A 24,354-nucleotide genomic window follows, 5' to 3' on the forward strand; every position below is an offset into this window, starting at 1 on the left:
TAGTACCATTTTTTAAGTCTCTGGTATGACTCGGCCGGGGATCGAACCCACGACCTCCCGCATCCGAGGCGGACGCTCTAACCACTAGGCCACCGGAGCGGTACTACTAATATACTAGAAAATATTTAACAGAAAAATGTCACATGACCTGAGCAACGAATTTATGTGTACAATACAAACAACATCTGTTAGATATACCCATCTGAAGTTGTTATAACGGACGTCTAATTAATTGTACTAAAGACGGAGTGTATTGGTCTGCGTTTTCACAATTGGGAAAATAAGAAGCTTGCAATATTCTTTTATAATATAAATTCTTACATTCGGTATTTCATACCCCCCCCCCCTTATTTCTTTTTCAGCTTAGTTAGGTTCATGTATTTTTCTCGCAGATATAATTGTCTATGTGTTATGATTAATTCACACACTTAGATATATTTAAATTTTTAGATGGTACAATTTTCATAATCATCTGTTCAAGAATTGTTTTAAATGGCTTTCATAACAAAGACTTTTGCAAATTTTCGATTTGCATTTTAAAGCCTTAGTCAATTTTGAGTTTATCTTTGATAAAGACAATAAAATGTTTGATAGATCTGATTTCAAAAACAGGTGACGTCACTGGAATGGATAACCTGGAAAACTACATTTCAAGTGATTTAACTTTCCACAATATAATTTTTTTTCTTTCTTCAAACTGATGACGTCCAGATATGATGCTGGGCCTCAGCTCTCGTAAAACTGTAGGGCATAGCTATCACATATTTGTACAATAATTATGACATTTAACACATGTCGCTCTTATTTAGAGTGTTGCAGACTTCAAAGGATTTTTAAAATGACAAAATACTTCCATTACCTCCTAAACACCATCATTATGGTGCCTTCTGGATAGATATCAGCAACATTAATCTGTCCTAGTTCATTTGTTGTTGTCCTTTCTCAGTGATATTGACAAGAAGAACACGGTAAAGGATGAATTATTTGATTTTAGAATCAGGTCAGTGCACAAGAATTTACGCTCTTTAGAACTCTCTTTCAAGGGAATTAACTCTCCATGATATACAAATGTGTCCTCTAGAAACGGGTGATATGTTAGCATCTTTTGTAAACTTTAGTGAGATACGAAAACACATTTTATTTTCTAGCATGTTGCCAGCTTAAATGTTTTTTTTTCAAAAGCAAATACTTCGTTTATCTCCTAAATTCAATTAGTCCCAAAAGTTTGTACTCCTGAAAGTCACTATTATTATCCTCGTTGGTTGTAACTCTTATTTTTGATTTATTAGTTTATGCACATAAAACGTTCCTATTTGTTCTATTGTATCTTCTGCGAAACTGAATAAAACGAAGATTTCTGTACAATAGTGACAATGTTTAATAATGAAGCTCACGAGCGAATTAGCAGCATTAACCTCATTAGAGTTCTTGACATTTTGCTGCCGTTTTTGGCCTTGTTTGCGGCTATTAGTTTGTACTTTTGTTTATTGTTAAAGGTCTGTATATGTATATATGTAGGTAGGTAGGTGTGTAAGCACGTATGTACATAAGTATATTACAACTAGAATAATAATACTTTTCAGTTATGACTCTGACATCATATTTATGGCAGCCAGCCTGTATGCTTCCGGGAATTGATGTTTCTATAAGAACAATTTTGAAAACGTGTTATATAAACGATAATGAAATCTGGTAACTACATAATTATCACTCACGTGCTCCTTTCTTTGGGGTTTTAGACACTGCAGTGAAAATGATTCACGTGAAATAAACTTCTATTTCTAATATCAACACATAACATTGGACGAAAACGAAACATTAATGTATTTGCTTCATGCCATCTAAACAGAAGCTTTGTGTGGACATTGTTACACCACGTGAATCATGCTGCAAAAACTTAAGTACCCAGGACTTGTACAATGGAGACAATTGCTGATATTCGGTTAATTTCAATAAGAAACTGTCTCATCAATAGGTTTCACACAATCTTTGAAGGAATACTTTTAGTAGCAATCATGGACTGTAATGTTCCTTATCATTTAGTTGCATTGCCCTCCTTACAAAACGTCAGGAGTTAAAAAATTGCAGAATGAAGACAATATTGAAGGTGGTTAGCACTTCATGCAGCATCAGCATGTATGCTATACATAGCTACAAGACTAAACTAGCGGACTTCACAAGATTCCGTCATACTTTGTATGAGGCAATAACTTCAAACTCTCAAAACTCATGTTGAGTACAATGACTGGTTAATATTCACATCTTTCTGATGATGGCCATAATGTGCATCATGTTGTGCTGCAATCCACCTCACATGATTCTACCATGCTAGCTGTAAGTCAAAAAGGAAAATAAACCTTGTCATTAAGCAACTTTAAGACTTGCATTCTCTTTAAATCTAGTGCCAAGCACAAAAAGGCAATGCTGTAAGAAAACAAGCAGTAGCAAACTGATTTGTCTATACCCCTTCAGATGATGACCAGGATGTGTCACAGCGAACCATCAAAACTATGAGACATGTAGCATTTACAGGATTCTTTCAGACACTGCATTCAGTTGCAGGACACAAAAACAGCCGTAACTCAGACCCAAACTGCATGAGGAAAGTGATTTTTCCACATCTACATCTTCTGATTATGACCTCAATATGTACAAAGTCCTACAGTAATTCATTAAAGCATTAAGTCTCACAGTAATCTATTAAAAGATTAATTTTTCATGGTAATCCACTAAATTATTGTTTCACAGTAATTCACTAACTGATTAAGTTTCACAGTAATCCTGTAAAATATTAAGTTTCACAGTAATCAAGTAAAAGATTAAGATTCACATAATCTATTAAAAATGTAAATTTTCACAGTAATCCACTAAAAGATTAAGTTTTAACAGTAATCTGCTAAAAGATAGTTTCACAGTAATCTATTAAAAGATCAAGTTTCACAGTAATCAATTAAAACTTCAGGATTATATGCATACAAATTATGTGAACACAGTAGTTGCCATTTTGTGTATCTTTAGATAATGAAGTTAAAGGAAATCCATTAGAAACTTTGAACCTAGCTGCATTCACTTGATTGTGTAATGGACAGATGGAAGGACAAATACTGACTCTCTTTTGAAATACTAAAGACTTCCTGTGTTATATTATATACTGCCTCCTGCCCTCCCCTGACATATAGGTCATGACCTAAAGCCCAGTCATATATTGTTTAACCTTGTATGTATCATGATGCTGTGGACTGCATTTTTAAAGAGAGGTAAAAAAAAAATTCCCAAATGTTAGCCTTTTGACTGCCCTATAGATACTGCTAGGGAATGTCCTACAAACTATGCCCCTCTTGGCAATGGTTGTGACACAGGAAATCTTTTAATTTAAGATAATATTACACAGCAGTTTAGAAGTCAATTATGGACAAAGGGAGACAATGGTTGTCGGTTGGGTAATGTTTTAATATTAGATAATTTAACACAGCAGTTTAGAAGCCATTTATGGACAAAGGGAGACGATCAAAACAGCCATAACACTTTGACAAAATGCTGGGATAATTAATACTGAAATATAACGGGGATGAATATCAAAGTTTTAGAGTGCCATAATTTACCTAGTTTGTTTGACGTTTAAAAAAACAGTTACTTTTCTCCCTGTCCAGAAAAGTGGCAGTTGTTTTTTTTCTTCACAGTTACTAACACTTCCAAGACTGGCCAAGCCATAAATGTTTCTTAGCCGAAATGTATATAATTACACCTAAAATCAGGATTTCACATTTTCTAAGTCTAAATGATAAAGTCAGACTTGATTCTTAATTTCTATATTAACCAAAAATTCAAACGTTCTAAGTCTAAATGACAAAATCAGATCTGATCCTGTATTTATAAATTAATATGAAAATTTTTCTATTTATCTAAGAATTTTCTGGTACATGTATATAGATTGTGAATGAGAAAAATGATAACAAAAATCTTTTAAAAGAAAAATTTATTAGTAAAACTGAAAACTGAAAATTTAGAAATACAATCAGGATAGGTCTGTTCAGGTTTGAATATCTGATCTTAGAGTGAAAAACTGCCATCTCTCCTCCTCTCTTCTTACAAACAATGTACTACTGGTTTATGCATAATTTCATTTGGACCAAGACATAATATTAGTGGCTTGTTGGGTTGTTGGTATGTTTCCATAATGATAGTGGCTTGTTGGGTGGTTCGTATCTTTCCATAATCATAGTGGTTTTTTGGGTGGTTGGTATCTTTCCATAATAATTGTGGTTTGCTGGTATCTTTCCATATTATAATGGCTTGTTGGGTGGTTGGTATCTTTCCATTATCATTGTGGCTTGCTGGTGGTTGGTATCTTTCCATAATCATTGTGGCTTGTTGGGTGGTTGGTATCTTTCCTTAAATCATAATGGCTTGTTGGGTGGTTAGTATCTCTTCATAATCATAATGGTTTGTTGGGTGATTGGTATCTTTCCATAATCATAATGGCTTGTTGGGTGGTTGGTATCTTTCCATTATCATTGTGGCTTGCTGGTGGTTGGTATCTTTCCATAATCATTGTGGTTTGTTGGGTGGTTGGTATCTTTCCATAAATCATAATGGCTTGTTGGGTGGTTGGTATCTCTCCATAATCATAATGGTTTGTTGGGTGGTTGGTATCTTTCCATTATCATTGTGGTTTGCTGGTGGTTGGTATCTTTCCATAATCATTGTGGTTTGTTGGGTGGTTGGTATCTTTCCATAAATCATAATGGCTTGTTGGGTGGTTGGTATCTCTCCATAATCATAATGGTTTGTTGGGTGGTTGGTATCTTTCCATTATCATTGTGGCTTGCTGGTGGTTGGTATCTTTCCATAATCATTGTGGTTTGTTGGGTGGTTGGTATGTTTCCATAAATCATAATGGTTTGTTGGGTGGTTAGTATGTTTCCATAAATCATAATGGCTTGTTGGGTTGTTGGTATCTCTCCATAATCATAATAGTTTGTTAGAGCTGCTGCTGCTACCAAAAGAAATATCTGTGTCACTGATGACAGCAAGCAGGATGAGGCTGAATTTCATCAAAATCTGCATTCTGATTTTCCTGAACAGTTTCCTTCAAGATTGTTATATCTGCTGCCCAAATCTTTTCTTTCCTCATGTAAGGCACTGTACTATGTAGAACATGTTTCTACTTCAGACCACACATTTTCATGCTGTGATCCCACAGCAGGGCACATGCACTGTCATCCAGAGCAAGTCTGTTTTCCTTGGATATTGTGCATTTGGCAAAGTATCGGCCATTGTATTCTTTGGCTCCTTCATCTACCGCTACATAGATTGTAGTCTGGGCTCCTTCTGTGCAGTTCAGACCAACCAATCTAAATGATACAGAAACAATGATGTGGAAAACTAAGGACAGCTTTACAATGACAAATATACATATTTTACCACCAAATGGACCATGTGTGTTGTTCAGGCTCAGTCCATCATTATGTCCATGAGGCAAGTTGGCAACTTGTATCATTAGGAAATTGATGCCAAAAGAAAACTAAAAGCAAATGCTGCCATTTTTGTCTCCAAGGTTAGGTCTACATTTTAAGGTCTAACGTATGACCTAAAACACTGATGTTAAATGGACATATATCCACAGATATCTCACTATACAAGTTTAAATGATTTTTCTGTTGGAATGTATGATGTGGACATGATAACTGCAGTATAGGAATCGTGAGCTAAGTACAAGGTATGTAGTTTAGCTTAGGTAAACTAAACACATGTACTGCCTTCATAAATACAGCAATATTACTAGATATACATAAAGTGTACTGACAATTTTCTACTCATGCCTACATAGCTGCCACTGATTTTACATTCTACTACACTCACTGTGCAATATCAATGTATTACAGGATAAGTCAGACTGTACTAAAGGGTGGCCGACATTGATTTGTGACTTGTGGAATTACCATCTGCTGCAAGTCATTTAGTGAATATAAGCTATTATACAAAGTAATGAAAAATTGGCCAGGTATCTGCACTTGTGGAATTAAAAAGAATTTACATCTGATGTGTGTCGTACAGCCAGTGGAAACTATATTTAAAAAAGTGTAACAACATGGATATTCCACTTTATGTGTACTGTGCAATCATCATCGAACATGTTAGGAACAATTCTGTACCCTCCCCACACCTGTCTTTTATCTCTAGGCCAGGCCATGACTATTTGTTTCCCTGTGTCTCTTATGTCTGAATGCCCTAATCTTCTTGAATGTGCTGATTAATCTTGTAATGCAATCAAAGAAAAAGAAATGCACATAAAAAAAAATGGATTTGGATTTTTTTGAAACGTAGTATTAACACTGTTTTAGTCATATCGCTATGATGTCTGCAATATGGCAGTTTATAGTGATGTACAGCACTGGGGCATCATGCTGCAGACCTGTAGCATGATGTCCCACCCAGTCACATTATCCCGACACCAGGCCGACCAGTCCTAACACTAACCTCTTAATGCTGAATGCCAAGTGAGGCAGCTGTTAGTACCATATTTGTAAGTCTTTGGTACGACTCGGCAGAGGATCGAACCCATGACCTCACGCATCTGAGGCAGATGCTCTAACCACTAGGCCACCGGAGTGGTACAAAAAAAAAATGAAACAGTTTTAACTGTGCTCTGATGATTTTAAAGATAATGGTTAAAGATAATTACTGAACTGTTGCAAATACATTCCAATCGGGTACTGAAACATGGCAAATATATTACAATTGGATATTTATACAAGAATAATTACTGAACCATGGCAAACATATTACAATTGGATATTTATACAAGAATAATTACTGAACCATGGCAAATATATTACAATTGGATATTTATACAAGAATAAATACTGAACCATGGTAAATATATTACAATTAGATATTTATACAATAATAATTAATGAACCATGGCAAATATATTACAATTGGATATTTATACAAGAATAATTACTGAACCATGGCAAATATATTAAAATTGGATATTTATACAAGAATAATTGCTTAATCATGGCAAATATATTACAACTGGATATTTATACAAGAATAATTCCTGAATCATGGCAAATATACTACAATCGGGGATTAAAATATTCTCATAGTTATTTTTGAACATTTTCCACCAAAATAAATGTTGTCATCCACATAATTGTGAAAATTATTAACGAAACATTCATATGGAAGTTGTAACAAATAAAAGAACACTGACATAATGACTGTACTAGAAAGTATGCTCTTTTAAGTTCTGAATTAACTGTTTTAGTATCGACCTCCCCTGTCACACTTATTTTCTCTATCAAACTATTTATAAAAGTAAATTTTTACAGCATTTCACCCACCAATGGCATTTTATACGTGCCACTGTACTATTTTAAACACTATTTCTTTTTTACAAGCCAACAAAATATATCAAATAAACAATGGTAAAGATATACTTGCTCAGGTTCTCAGGCATGTATTGGAGTATTATAAAAAGGTTCTCAAATATGAATTGAAAAATGACAACAAAGGTTAATTGTTGTTAAACTTTTTATTTTTACCTTGGACTTTTATTGTAAAGGTTTGATTGCGCTGATACACACAACTACATTTTTAAAAACCATATGGTGTGTCTGTATGAAGGACTCATTACTGTTAAGTGTTCACTTAAAGGGTTTATTCCACTTGCAGGAAAGATGTTGAGTAGCTTTATTAAGAAACTGATCTTTGAAATTTATTGCTATTGTTCACTAGACAATTAAGCTACCCTTCTCTACACTTGTTAAACCAGCTAAATGTGACCATTGATTGGGTGTAGTATGCTTAATAAAAAAATAATGGCCCTTATTCGATTGGCTGTAGCAAGCTGAATGTGACCAGCCGAGCCCCGCTCACCAGTTAATATGTACTTTTGAAAGAGTGACATATATTACATTGTGCATGTTTTAAATGTGAAGTAGTTCACATTTAAAACATGCACAATGGAGAGAATGTTGGCATACCTCTATGCTACATTAATGTAATGTGGATGATATTTCTTTGGATATTGTACTTTTGGAAATTTTACATGATTTAAGCACACTGCTAACTAAAATGACTGCTCCCTTGTGTTAAAAAGTCAGCCTGAATTAGTCTAAAGTACACTATACATAGCAGCTATTAAAATAGGGAAAATGAATTTTTCCAGACTAGAGAATACAAGCTTCTGAAAGTGCAATGAATGAATTACCAAATATATAAAATGTAAAAAAAAGTTATCGGCTCTTTTTTATACAATTTACCTCTGAAGTTCAGGAAGTGAAAATGACCAAGTAGAGCTAGCACTTTTTTGAAAGGTGCACATCTGAAGTAAAGCCAAGCTGTATACTCTATAACCCATAGTACACCCATCAATCATACACCAAAATAAATGGAATTAAAGGTTCTTTGAATTATACCTAAGATATACAAGGTCTTTTTTAAATAGCCAGTATAACTAGTGAGGAAAGCCGGGGAAATTATTTTTCTTTAAAATCCTAACCCTTATGCAAAATACGAAACTGCAGAGCACCACCTATATGGTCACTAACTCAGGAACAGAAGTGACAGCAAGATTTTCAAGATGGCTGTTGTGGCAACTATACTGGATATCAGAGCAGTATCAATTTCATTTGAGACCTTTGAATGAATGCATGTGACAGGTTTCATAAAAATCACCCCCACCCCCCAAATTTAGAAGGCGTAGTGATAACAAACTTGTGTTAAAGACCAGCTGGACTTCAGAAGCTCTTCTGGACTATGGCTGGCAATTATGTCTTTTAAATTTCTAATGGTCTTAGCTAAGAAATGACATATTTTGCCAACTTTCCACATCAAATTCCCATGGAAGATTAACTTAGGATAAATAGTAGGCCACATTTACTTAAAGGTTTCAATTGATCAAGTAGACTGATCATCTAATTCTTATTTAGATTTAAACAACACAAATTAAGTATGTATACAAACATAAATAGCATGAAAAATATTTCAATGTCAGAAATTAAAGATCTTGATTAAAACTATGAAAGAACCAACATTCTGTGAGATATCACAGGTATCATGCCTAATGTTGCTTTAAGATATCACAGGCATCATGCCCAATACTGATTTAAGATATCACAGGTATTATGCCCAATACTGATTCATGATATTAAAGTATCATGCCCAATACCACTTTAAGATATCACAGGTATCATGCCCAATACAGATTTATGATATTAAAGGTATCATGCCCAATACTGCTTTAAAATATCATAGGTATCATGCCCAATACTGATTTATGATGTTAAAGGTATCATGCCCAATACCACTTTAAGATATCACAGGTATCATGCCCAATACTGATTTATGATATTAAAGGTATCATGCCCAATACTGCTTTAAGATATCACAGGTATCATGCACTACACTAATTTGCATCAGCATGTTGTCTTGATGATACCCAGTGTTCTTAATAACTTCATTCTATAAACTACCTGTTTTCAGTCAAGTTCAACTGCAAACAATATGGCCCCTGAACTGCCGGTAAATTAAGTAATGGCAGATTATGGTCTGTGTTGATTGTTCTACTGATTACTTGTAACAAACTGGATAGATCCAGATCTGCTGGCATGTGATACAAATATATGCAGTCTGCAGTTGGACAGACTTATAAGTGAGTACATATAGTATGTGAATTAGCCATGTACCTTCTGATTGCTACTAGTATATTGTACAACCATCCTGGATACTTCTTTTGAAGTGGTGCCCATATCTCTGTCTCAACCAATCCAGGATGCAACGAGTTTGCTCGAATACCTGTGCCGTAAGAAGATAATAAAGATAATGCAGTGACATGTATTAATTTTAGAAAATAATCCTGATATAACAAGAGCAACAGATAAAATATTCTAAACTTCTAATGTTCTATATTCTATTCACTAAACTCCTCAACTTTAGTGTGCTCTTAACCCTTTACCTCATAAAGCATAGTGACATAGTGCAGTGCGCTATAAATAGAACACCTGTTACCTAGCTGACTGCATACGCATAGGCCTGCCTGTGAACTGTTAAGCAATATAGTGTATGTTACGTTTAGCAGCAATTTTAACCATTTTCCATTTTTGGAACACATCTACTGTATGTGGAAAAATTTAAGAGTAAAGTCCGATTGTTATAGCTGTGTAATTATTTTCATGGAAGAATTTTTTATGTGCTTTAAAATCTTGAGAGAACTTGTTCACCGTCATGTCAGTGAGGCCGCGTAACCAAACGTAGCTGCCATTTCCCATACTCAAAATTTACATGTTTTTCGTCTGTGTCTACATCACTAAGTCATCTGAATTTGATAATTTATAAAACTAATTGCTGCCTACATTAATATCAGAGCCACTAAGTTATTGAATCTTTCATGGTTGTGATTCTAATTGTGAAAGCTTCGTAAGTACTGAATGAAATCCACGACCACCATTTTGGAGAGTGGAGACTACAACCCAGTTACTTTAAATAGCAGATATCGACCAGTGCATAAACAGTGACCACATGATCTGACATAATTGTCATTCGCAGAAATGAATGTAGTATCTAATAGGTGGGTTTTCCCCGAAGGTGGCACTACGAAAACCTGCTCAGAATGGCTGATGTTTACAGCAGGCATCAAAAGGCGCTTCCATGCGAATGGAGTAGAGGCATCAAAAGATGCTTCCATGTGAATGGAGTAGAGGCGTCCAAAGACGCTTGCATGAGGTAAAGGGTTAAACTCAAAGATAGTGAAAGCTGACATCCTCTGTAATCCAGTCTACCACTTTTTCCATTATCATCATCGTCATCAGTCTCATGACCTAGTGTGGTCGTTGAGGCACTGTGCTGCTGAACATCTGACCAGTTCCCTCCACTTGTCTCGATCATGTGCCAATGCCTGTGTCTCCGCAAAACTTTTCCTGGTCCATTCTGTGATGTTGTCAGTCCACTTTTTTCTCTGTCTACCTCTCCTTCTGCCACCCTGGACACTGCCCTGCAGGACTGTTGTGGATAGACTGTTGGCTCTAGTGACATGGCCATACCATTTCAGCTTTCTCTTTTTGACGGTGGTGAGGAGGTCCTCATATTGGCCTACTTCACGCCTGATGGTGTTACGCACTTCTTCATTTGTGATGTGGTCCATGTAAGAGATGCCAAGGATGGTTCTGTAGCATCTCATTTCAAGTGACTGGATTCTTCATTGTAATTCTGCTGTCAGGGTCCATGCCTCACATGAGTACAAAAAGACTGAGATGACTAGAGCTCGCAATAGTCTGATTTTAGTTTTCAGACAGATATTCTTGTCTCTCCAGATGGGTCTTAGCTTTGACATAGCTATAAAGTTATAGTTATTCCATTATAATAAAAATCAAATCGCTATATTGGTACACATACGCTAATCCCAATTAATATGACAATTGTTAATCAAACAGAACACTAATTCCAATTAATAGGGCCATTATAAATTAAACCTCTATATACATAGCACTAATTACAATTAATAAGGCCATTATATATTAAACCTCTTTATAAAGAACACTAATTCCAATTAACAAGGCCATTATAAATTGAACCTCTATATACAGAACACTAATTCCAATTAACAAGGCCATTATAATTTGAACCTCTATATACAGAACACTAATTCCAATTAATAAGGCCATTATATATTAAACCTCTTTATAAAGAACACTAATTCCAATTAACAAGGCCATTATAATTTGAACCTCTATATACAGAACACTAATTCCAATTAACAAGGCCATTATAATTTGAACCTCTATATACAGAACACTAATTCCAATTAATAAGGCCATTATATATTAAACCTCTTTATAAAGAACACTAATTCCAATTAACAAGGCCATTATAATTTGAACCTCTATATACAGAACACTAATTCCAATTAACAAGGCCATTATAATTTGAACCTCTATATACAGAACACTAATTCCAATTAATAAGGCCATTATATATTAAACCTCTTTATAAAGAACACTTACATATTAATAAGGTCATTATAAATTCTATATACAGAACACTTATTCCAATTAAACTGAAGTCCATTATAAATCAAAACTTTATAAAAATGACCACACATTTTGTTCCCAACTGTGACCACTTTAGGGAAGTATCAACAGCATCCACTTTAGGGAAGTATCAAAGTGTCCACTTTAGGGAAGTATCAACTGTGATCACTTTAGGGAAGTATCAACTGTGACCACTTCAGAGAAGTATGACTTTTGAGTTGGATAACCACCATATTTCTAAACCTTTGAGTTGGATAACCACCATATTTCTAAACCTATTTTATAAATATAAATATTAAATAGATTGTATCTTTAAACATTTTACATTAAATATGGTCTGTTATTTGTAAACATTTTAATGCATAGTTTGAGAACTATCATCAATACAGGTTTAGTTTACAAATATTTATTCTGAGAATGCATTTTTAATTAAACAGAAAGTAAATCCTTGAAGTGAAACAAACATTTCAGATTATAGTTTAGCTTTAAGTTTTATTTTTGAAAATGTACATACAAAACCACTTCATATAAATATGCCAACAAAACCTACACACACAAATATACCAACAAAGCGCTTCCTATAAATGTACCAACAAAACCTTGGCACATAAATGTACCAACAAAACCTTGGCATATAAATGTACCAACAAAATCTTGGTATATAAATGCACCAACAAAATCTTGGTATATAAATGTACCAACAAAACCTTGATATGTAAATGTACCAACAAAATCTTGGTATATAAATGTACCAACAAAACCTTGGTATATAAATGTACCAACAAAACCTTGGTATGTAAATGTACCAACAAAATCTTGGTATATAAATGTACCAACAAAACCTTGGTATATAAATATACCAACAAAACCTTGGTATGTAAATGTACCAACAAAATCTTGGTATATAAATGTACCAACAAAACCTTGGCAAATAAATGTACCAACAAAACCTTGGTATGCAAATGTACCAACAAAATCTTGGTATATAAATGTACCAACAAAACCTTGGTATATAAATGTACCAACAAAACCTTGGCATATAAATATATCAACACAACCTTGACATATAAATGTACCAACAAAACCTTGGCATATAAATGTACCAACAAAACCTTGGCATAAAAATGTACCAACAAAACCATGGCATATAAATATATCAACACAACCATGACATATAAATGTACCAACAAAACCTTGGCATATACATGTATGAACAAATCCTTGGCATATAAGTGTACCAACAAAACCTTGGTATATAAATGTACCAAGAAAACCTTGGTATATAAATGTACCAAGAAAACCTTGGCATATAAATGTATCAACACAACTTTGGCATATAAATGTACCAAGAAAACCATGGCATATAAATGTACCAAGAAAACCTTGGCATATAACTGTACCAATAAAATCTTGGTATATAAATGTACCAACAAAACCTTGGTATATAAATGTACCAACAAAATTTCATAGATGTACCTGCAAAACCTTACAGATGTACCAACAAAACCATGGCATTTACATGTACCAGCAAATTCTTGGTATATAAATGTACCAACAAAACCTTGGCACAAAATGTACCAACAAAACCATGGCATATACATGTATGAACAAATCCTTGACATATAAGTGTACCAACACAACCTTGACATATAAATGTACCAAGAAAACCTCGGCATATAAATATATCAACACAACCTTGACATATAAATGTACCAACAAAACCTTGGCATATAAATGTACCAAGAAAACCTTGGCATATAAATATATCAACACAACCTTGACATATAAATGTACCAACAAAATCTTGGTATATAAATGTACCAACAAAACCTTGGTATATAAATGTACCAACAAATCCTTGGCATATAAGTGTACCAACAAAACCTTGGTATATAAATGTACCAAGAAAACCTTGGTATATAAATGTACCAAGAAAACCTTGGCATATAAATATATCAACACAACCTTGACATATAAATGTACCAAGAAAACCTTGGTATATAAACGTACCAACAAAACCTTGGCATATAAATATATCAATACAACCTTGATATATAAATGTACCAACAAATCCTTGGCATATAAGTGTACCAAGAAAACCTTGGTATATAAATGTACCAAGAAAACCTTGGTATATAAATGTACCAAGAAAACCTTGGCATATAAATGTACCAACAAAACTGTGGCATATAAATGTACCAACAAAACCATGCATATAAATGTACCAAGAAAACCTTGGCATATAAATGTACTCAAAAAGGCTCATATAAACTGAATGAGTATAATTTAAATGTTTATAGCCAATGTGTTTGAAAAGGTTGCAAAACCCAAATTATTATATCTAGTGATATGGGCAATACAAACAAAAAGTTTAGAATTAGAATACTTAAATTCTTACTCTGCAATCTCTTGGCAAGTTCCCTTGCATGCATGACATTGCCCAGTTTACTGATCTCATAGCCTTTTAGATATGGATATCGAACACCATTTTTAGTCTCATTGCTGAAGTTCAACTGACGAAAGCAGAACCAATGCATGTGTGAGCTGACATTGATAATCTGACTATGGGCCGATGATCTTAGCAAGTCCAGAAGGAGGTATGTAAGTAGAAATGGTCCCAGGTAATTTGTGCCAAATACCAAATCAAAGCCTTGCTTGGTGGTGTTTCCTGAGATAAGCACTGCTGACTTGCCAATACCTGCAAAATTTATAAACATGCATAAAAAAATCAACAAGTCTGACAACATCGAGGATAATTAAGCAACTCTAATACAAGATGTTCTGGCTAGCAAGAAATATAATTTATTTTCTTTGTTTAGTATTTTCTCTTACTGTCTCACCATTCCTGATCAAGAGCAAGAGACTCTCACCTACCCATTACACATCCCTTGGTCAAGTTCTTCTATTATTTAGCCAAATAAAGAACATGACATTAATCTAGGACATATGGACAGGTGAATATAAGGACAGCTCGATATTCATACACATGGATGTATGAACAGATATTCACACAGATGTATGAATGAATAAATTGATATTCACATAGATGTATGTATGAATAGATGGATATTCACACAGATGGATATATAAATAGATGGACATTTAACACAGATGGATGTAATAGATGGACAGTCATAAAGATGGATGTATGAATAGACAGATATTCACACAGATGGATATACGAATAGAGAGACATGCACATGAATGGATCTATGAATAGATAGATATTCATGCAGATGGATGTATGAATAGGCATTCATACAGATGGATATATGACAAGATAGATATTTACATGAATGGATGTCTGAGTAGATTGATATTCATACAGATGGATGCATGAATAGGCATTTACACAGATGGATTTTAGATGAGATGGATATTTACATGAAATGATGGACATTCACACAGATGGATGTATAAACAGATGGTCATTCACACAGATGGGTACACAGATAAATGGACTTTCACACAGATGGATGTATAAATAGATAGATATTCATACAGATGGATGTATAAATAGATGGACATTCACAGATGGATGTATAAATAGATGGACATTCACAGATGGATGTATAAATAGATAGATATTCATACAGATGGATGTATGAATAGATGGACATTCACAGATGGATGTATAAATAGATAGATATTCACACAGATGGATGTATAAATAGATGGACATTCACAGATGGATGTATAAATAGATAGATATTCACACAGATGGATGTATAAATAGATGGACATTCACAGATGGATGTATAAATAGATGGACATTCACAGATGGATGTATAAATAGATAGATATTCATACAGATGGATGTATGAATAGATGGACATTCACAGATGGATGTATAAATAGATAGATATTCATACAGATGGATGTATGAATAGATGGACATTCACAGATGGATGTATGAATCACACAGACAAATGTAAGAATAGACTGATATTCACACAGATGGATGTCAGCAAGCATATTTTCAGATATCTTGACAAGTACCAACACCTCTATAAATCACAATCAGGTTTACGACAGAATCATTCATGTCAAACAGCATTGACAAAACTTATAGACCAATGGCCACCAGCAGTAGAATCAGTCAAACCTAATGGCGCAATCTTCATTGATTTAAAAAGACCATTCTATCTTGTTGACCATTCGGTGCTCATTAAAAATACTTTCAGCCTTCAACTTTTTTCCAAACTCAGTTGCCTGGTTCACATCACTAACAGACACCGGGTTGTTTGCACGGGTAAATATATATCTGAACCATGTCATATCTTAAGTGGTGTTCCTCAAGGAACTGATAAACTCCAGAAAAGGGCAGCCCGAATAATACTGAAATTCCTGTTATGACTCCCTCTAATATTTTGTTTTTATGTCGGCAATGGCTACCTATACAAAAACATATTCTTTATTTTAAAGGAATCATGACATATAAGTCTTTGAACAGTCTTTCTCCAGATTATATCTCTAACCTAATTAAACTAAGATCATCAAAAACTGAGCATAATCTCCGACCTACGACTAACAACAATCTCCAGATTCCATGGTCAAAAATCAATCATTACAAAAGTTCATTTACTGTATCAGCACCTACTATATGGAATTTTTTCCGCTGAGGATACATAATTCAACTTCCCTTGTTTCTTTCAAAATATAATTCAATTCTTTCTTGACCAGCTGGAATGACAAATGAAAAGCTCTGAATAGAAAACCTTATCATCATATCCATAACTGATATGTCCAGATCTTATTCAGTATACATAATACATACGATTTATGCTGAAATGTATGTACCTGTGTACTGAATATTGTTCATATGTGTACATTTCCCAGTAAAGTCACACATAGTCATTCATGTTAAATATGTATGAATGAGTGTGTGCCGACACCTGATTATGTGCATGGTCTTGTATTTTTATTTTGTGGGTTTTTTGTTTGTTTTTAACATAGCCAAAAACAAAAACTGAGGACCACATGGAAGATGGGTCAATCATGACCAAATGTGTTATCCTCGTTAAGGAAAGTTTATTATTATTATGGATGTATGGGAAGATGGACATTCACACAGATGGATGTATGAATAGATGGATACTGAAACAGATGGATGTATGAATAGATGGATATTGACACTGATGGATCAGAGAATAGAAATTCACATGGATATATCTATGAATAGATGGACATTCACACAGATGGATGTACAAATAAACATTCACATGGAAGAATATATGAATAGATGGACACTGACATGGCTGTATGAATAGATGGATATTGACACAGATGGCTGTATGAATAGATGGATATTGACACAGTCGGCTGTATGAATAGATGGATATTGACACAGATGGATGTGTGAATAGATGGATATTGACACAGATGGATGTATGAATAGATGGATATTGACACAGATGGATGTATGAATAGATGGACATTGACACAGATGGATGTATGAATAGATGGACACTGACACAGATGGATGTATGAATAGATGGATATTGACACAGATGGATGTATGAATAGATGGATATTGACACGGATGTAAGAATAATGGACATTGACACAGATATATGTATGAATAGATGGACATTAACATGGATGAATGAATAGATGGACACTGACACAGATGGATGTATGAATAGATGATACTGACACAGATAGATGTATGAATGGATGGATTTCTGAATAGATGGATATTGACACTGACGGACATTGACACAGATGGATGTATGAATAGGTGGATTATTGAATAGATGGATATTGACACAGATGGATGTATGAATAGAATATTCTGACACAGATAGATGTATAAATAGATGGATTATTGAATAGATGGATTACAGAATAGATGGATATTGACACAGATGGATGTATGAATAGATAGACACTGAAATAAATGACAAGGTGGTCAAGATGTCCAGCTTATGCCAAGGCAGGTTCAATAAAAATTGTTCATATCCTCAATAAAACTCATTTGTGTCCTTCAGCAAAAATCAATCATGTCCTTAGGAAAAACAAACTTTCATACATAAATTATAATGAAATATATTATACAGTAAAATTTGCCCTGACAGATACCTTCTCACAACAGAAAGACTTGTAAAATACCCTTATTTTGTATTCGTCTTAAATATGTATATACCTGATAATTTTGGACAGAATGAGTATGTCCCTCGGGTGTCTTATATAAAATGGTTTTACTATATCTATACAGTCAGTAATTGTGAGGCTCCAGGTGACCAAGTGGTCTAAGGCACTTGCCTTTACAGGTCACTAACATTTCACCTCTGTCCACAAGGTATGAATCTCCATTTCGGCCAATTTGGCTACGTAAGAAAGCTTACCAGAACCGTTCCATGGGATAGGATGGTTCTTCTTCCTGAGGTTCTTCCTCCACATGATGTACTGGGTGCCATGTACAGCCTATCATGTTCTGAAAAATGGAGTTAAGTTCACAGCAACAACAACATACAGTAATACAGAATTATTTTCTGTATACTCTTCTATAAGAAACTATCAGCATTTATTTTGTACTGACTGAAAATTTATGCTGAACAGTATTTCCATACCTGCATTATTGATTAGAATGTCCAGATGGCTCTCTTTCTCCAGGACAGTAGCAGCAAATTGTCTCACAGAGTCTAGATCAGCAAGGTCCAAGATGTAAAACACAACATTTGAGTTGCCAGTTTTTTCTGAAGGGAAATCAGAAGAGGCATGTATTTTTTTAGACTAACATTTAGTAACACTTAGATAAAAAAAAGTGTTTAAAATATAAATAAATCTAATGGATAAACAATCTTCATAATACTTAAAACGAAGTATCTGTTTTAATTGCTAAAAATATGTGATGCTTGTATCAGCCACTTAGGAAAGTCGAAGTAAAAATGTAAATAAATTTTAATCCATTATAACAGTATTATATTGTCTTGATAAAAAAAGTCAGTGTAAGAAAATGCAAGCAAGGCACTTTGTGTTGTCTTTTTTAGTGTACCTTGTATAGTGGCAGTAAAACATCAGATTCCTGAAGATAACTTGGACTAAATTACCAAAATACTTTACAGTCAAATAGAATGAGCTTAATATATTTACTAACTTTTGTAATTTTGTATTACAGGTGTCATACTGAGTTTGTTTGTTTTAGTGGGTTTTAATGGCACTTTTAAAACACTATTGGTGTCATATATACTTGCTTATAAGTTGACATCTGTTTTGCTGAAAACTATTCATGCAGAGTAGGGGTCATCTGATATAAGTGGCATACAAAATATTACATAATTCTAGCGGTAATATTGGAATCTTAAGATGTCTGCCGTATTTACAAACCACAATGAATTCAATGTTGTCATGCCACAATTCCCATCCAAAAAATACATAATTGGTATGTGCTGTATCTATGATATTCATTACACAATACTTGTATCTACATTGATTTGCATTTTAATAATTTGAAAATATTAGAATTAAATATTATACTGCAAAGTGAATCATCCATCAATGTTTGTATTTACAAGTAAATCCGAAAAACCTGTATTTGCATTACATTGTTTTTTGTTGTATAAACACCTTTTGTATTTTATGCAGTAAATGTTTTGATTTGATTTAAATTTGCATTTTATAAAAGCAGGATTTAATTTCCAAATAATATATCCTAAGTTATCTGCCTGTGGATAAGCACATAGCTTGTAAAGTCAGTCTTTTCATAAGCCCTTAGCTTGTAAAGGCAGTCTCCTCATAAGCTCTTAGCTTGTGAAGTCAATCTCCTCATAAGCCCTTAGCTTGTAAAGTCAGTCTCCTCATAAGCCCTTAACTTGTAAAGGCAGTCTCCTCATAAGCCCTTAGCTTGCAAAGTCAGTCTCCTCATAAGCCCTTAGCCTGTAAGTCAGTCTCCTCTTAAGCCCTTAGCTTGTAAAGACAGTCTCCTTATAAGCTCTTAGCTTGTAAAGGCAGTCTCCTCATAAGCCCTTAGCTCATAAGTCTCCTCATAAGCACTTAGCTTGTAAAGGCAGTCTCCTCATAAGCTCTTAGCTTGTGAAGTCAATCTCCTCATAAGCCCTTAGCTTGTAAACTCAGTCTCCTCATAAGCCCTTAGCTTGTAAAGTCAGTCTCCTCATAAGCCCTTAGCTTGTAAAGGCAGTCTCCTCATAAGCCCTTAGCTTGTAAAGGCAGTCTCCTCATAAGCCCTTAACTTGTAAAGTCAGTCTACTCATAAGCCCTTAACTTGTAAAGTCAGTCTCCACATAAGCCCTTAACTTGTAAAGTCAGTCTCCTCATAAGCCCTTAACTTGAGAAGTCAATCTCCTCATAAGCCCTTAGCTTGTGAAGTCAATCTCCTCATAAGCCCTTAGCTTGTAAAGGCAGTCTCCTCATAATCCCTTAGCTTATAAAGGCAGTCTCCTCATAAACCCTTAACTTGTAAAGTCAATCTCCTCATAAGCCCTTAGCCTGTGAAGTCAATTTCCTCATAAGCCCTTTGCTTGTGAAGTCAATCTCCCCATAAACCCTTAGCTTGTGAAGTCAATCTCCTCATAAGCCCTTAGCTTGTGAAGTCAATCTCCTCATAAACCCTTAGCTTGTGAAGTCAATCTCATCATAAGCCCTTAGCTTGTGAAGTCAATCTCATCATAAGCCCTTAGCTTGTGATGTCAATCTCCTCATAAGCCCTTAGCTTGTAAAGGCAGTCTCCTCATAAGCCCTTAGCTTGTAAAGGCAGTCTCATCATAAGCCTTTAGCTTGTAAAGGCAGTCTCCTCATAAGCCCATAACTTGTAAAGTCAATCTCCTCATAAGCCCTTAGCTTGTTAAGTCAATCTTCTCATAAGGCCTTAGCTTGTGAAGTCAATCTCCTCATAAGCCCTTATCTTGTGAAGTCAATCGCCTCATAAGCCCTTAGCTTGTAAAGGCAGTCTCTTCATAAGCCCTTAGCTTGTAAAGGCAGTCTCTTCATAAGCACCACAAGGATGACACAGTCAGAGTTGAATGATATTTACAATGAACTTTATTTGGGTAAATTAGATGACGATAATGAATTTTGGGGCATTGAACCAGATGACATTGAACAGCAACATTTATATGATACAGTGAATCGTGTAAATTTCTTTAATTGTTTATCTGTAAGATTTATGGAATTAACATATTATGGGATATTGTAAACCAGATCATTGTAAGCAACTATTTTAACGATGGAAAGTGAGCTATAATAAAATATATATAGCTATTTCATATACATTTTTTAAAACTATCAAGCATTATGGATTTTATTACCCAAAGCTAGACTCAAAACTACAACTGCATTTCTTTTATACTGGTGGTGTCTTTATTTTTCCTATCAATCTATTTTGCCTGCCTATTTTTCCCAAGTGCAATTCTTATCCATAGAGATGGATCTCACTTATAGTACACCTTGACTTACAGATGGATCAAAGATAAGTTAGCTTTTTGCAGCCCTGAAAAGGGGAGGCTGGGGACGACTAACAGACACCTTATATGTGAGTATATATGGTATATCAGACCAAGGAAATCAGAGATAAGTGCCTTTTCAAAAAATAAACTTAGTTAGCTGACCCAGGCTGTTGAACCAGCGACCCTAAAATTAACGTTCTGATGCTTTACCATATAAGCTACAAAATTATTTCCTGCCACAATGAGAAAATAAATATGTCAAATCCTTATATGGAGTGAAGATTATCTCCTACCACAGTAAGAAAATATATACATCAAATCCTTATATGTAGTCAAAATTATCTCCTACCATAGTGAGAAAATATATACATCAAATATTTATGTGTAGTCAAAATTATCTTCTACCACAGTGAGAAAATATATACATCAAATCCTTAATATAGTCAAAATTTTATCTCCTGCCACAGTGAGAAAATAAAAGGACATCAGATCCCTGTATATTTTAAAAAAATCTACATTGAGGTTTGGACTGAGACAAGGAAATCCCAGTCAAGGGGTTATTATTATTTGTCTCCCCAAATGGCATAGATTTTATTTTTCTCACCCAATTATTTTCCAACTAAACTAAAATAACCTTGCACCCTTGCAATTTAGGTAGCAGATGCAAAACACAGTATTATTCATCAGGTATTATAATTGCTTCTCAACCTGTATAAAGGTCATCGAGTTTTGTACTCTTTTATGAAAACCTGAATAATTATCCATGTAGAATCTAGCTATACATGATGCCAAAGTTATCTCCTGCCACAGTGAGAAAACAAATACATTAGATTACATTATGTACTCAAAATTATCAACAATAACACTTTGACCATGATGGATATGGGAACAGACGGATAATAGAATATGTACATTAAAAGTATTATACAATAGACTGGGTCATCAAAAAATCGTAATATCTACATATGTATATGTACCTGTTTTTAATATTTTGATGTACAATGCCCTGATGGTTAACAGAGATTGACGGTTAATCAGATGCCTGGTAATTGGAATTCTACTGTATCTGAAATGGTACATGCAGACCCTGCACTCTTTAAATTTAATTCCTAATCACCCAAGACAATATTTATTAAGTTCTACCTGTGTTTTCTTTTTCCTATGATCTGTCTATTGAAGGTAAGATATGTTTTCCATTATTGTATGCTATGTTTTCCATTACTGTAACCCTATTAATGGGATGATTTATTCTCAATATTCTTCTTTCTCTCTCAATCTATCAATTTCAGGCAGTGGTTGCATAAATACTTGGTTTAATTCTTCTTACAATGTTTAGAAGGATATGTCTGGATTCGATTTCATTTCTAAATTGAAAAATGGACACCAATTAGCATTTTTTATAGTTTTAATCATGATTTGTGTCCATAACTGCACAAAACCCACAATTTTCACTTACAATAAGCCTGCAATCATTAAACGTCTACATTAACCGACATTAATCCAAATTTTCCTCTCGAATAACATCCAAGTACAACATAAAACATGTCTGCAGACTTATAACAGGAACACAAGAAAAAAGAATGTCTCCCAAATCAGGATGAATCTGATTGTTCAGTTCTCTCCTTATATACACCTTATGTTACGACTCTTTTTTTCACAATATAGCTCACGTGACAGATCACACTACTCATTTTTGCATTGAACTTGCCTATTCTTATGACCTAGCTCAAACAATGGGAAGTTACTGAATTCTTCTAGAAATGTCAAAACCCCATCAGCCAGTGAGAAATTAATCCAAAGGCACCATTAAGTCTTATTATTAATAATTGTCAACACATACATAAGCGATTATTTATAGATCCTGTGTAATATTCCACTCTTAAGGCAAAACTAAGATATTCTGTACAATTTACAGCTATGAATAAAAAAAATGAAAAAATTGGATAAAGTCATGTACCAGGAATTACAAAAAATATAGATATACATCACAACATATAAAATGTCACACACAAGGCATTACATATAAAAAGTCACACACAAGGCATTACATATAAAAAGTCACACACAAGGCATTACATATAAAGTCACACACAAGGCATTACATATAAAAAGACACACACAAGGCATTACATATAAAAAATCACACAAGGCATTACATATAAAAAGACACACAAGGCATTACATATAAAAGATCTCACGCAAGGCATTACATATAAAAAATCACACACAAAGCATTACATATAAACAATCACACACAAGGTATTATATCTAAACAAATCACAAACAAGGCATTACATTTAAAGACACACAAGGCATTACATATAAAAAGACACACACAAGGCATTACATATATAAAATCACATAAGGCATTACATATAAAAAGACACACAAGGCATTACACATAAAAGATCTCACACAAGGCATTACATATAAAAAATCACACACAAAGCATTACATATAAAAAAATCACACACAAGGCATTATATCTAAACAAATCACACACAAGGCATTACATTTATAGACACACAAGGCATTACATATAAAAAGACAAACACAAGACATTACATATAAAAAAAAATCACACACAAGGCATTACATATAAAAGATCACACAAGGCATTGCAAAAAAAGTCACACACAAGGTATTACATATAAAAAGACACACTAGGCATTACATATAAACAAATCACACACAATGCATTACATATAAAGTCAGACACATGGCATTACATATAAAAAGACACAAGGCAATACATATAAAAAGACACACACAAGGCATTATATATTAAAAATCACACACAAGGCAATACATATAAAACGTCACAAACAAGGCATTACACATAAAGTCACACCCAAAACAGTACATATAAAAAGACAAACACTAGTCATTACATATAAAAGACACACACAAGG

General features: G+C 34.1%; 1 protein-coding gene across 4 annotated transcripts in view; it reads right to left on the minus strand.

The window, feature by feature from the left end:
- Positions 1-3,961: 3,961 nt before the first annotated feature.
- The window catches only part of LOC149784463 (retinol dehydrogenase 11-like), a 57,037-nt gene continuing 36,644 nt past the window's right edge, over positions 3,962-24,354 (minus strand). For all 4 annotated transcript variants that reach the window (XM_089932545.1, XM_089932546.1, XM_089932544.1 and 1 more), the window contains 4 exons: positions 18,611-18,736; positions 14,437-14,736; positions 9,699-9,807; positions 3,962-5,354 (listed from right to left, as the gene is read on the minus strand). In XM_089932545.1, coding sequence (XP_089788671.1) covers positions 5,165-5,354; positions 9,699-9,807; positions 14,437-14,736; positions 18,611-18,736 — 725 coding nt within the window. In that variant the 3' untranslated portion in view covers positions 3,962-5,164. The remainder of the gene's footprint in view (positions 5,355-9,698; positions 9,808-14,436; positions 14,737-18,610; positions 18,737-24,354) is intronic.

Source organism: Sinohyriopsis cumingii, chromosome 14 (genome assembly GCF_028554795.1).
Source record: "Sinohyriopsis cumingii isolate HCF-2022 chromosome 14, ASM2855479v2, whole genome shotgun sequence".
NCBI lineage: Eukaryota > Metazoa > Mollusca > Bivalvia > Unionida > Unionidae > Sinohyriopsis > Sinohyriopsis cumingii.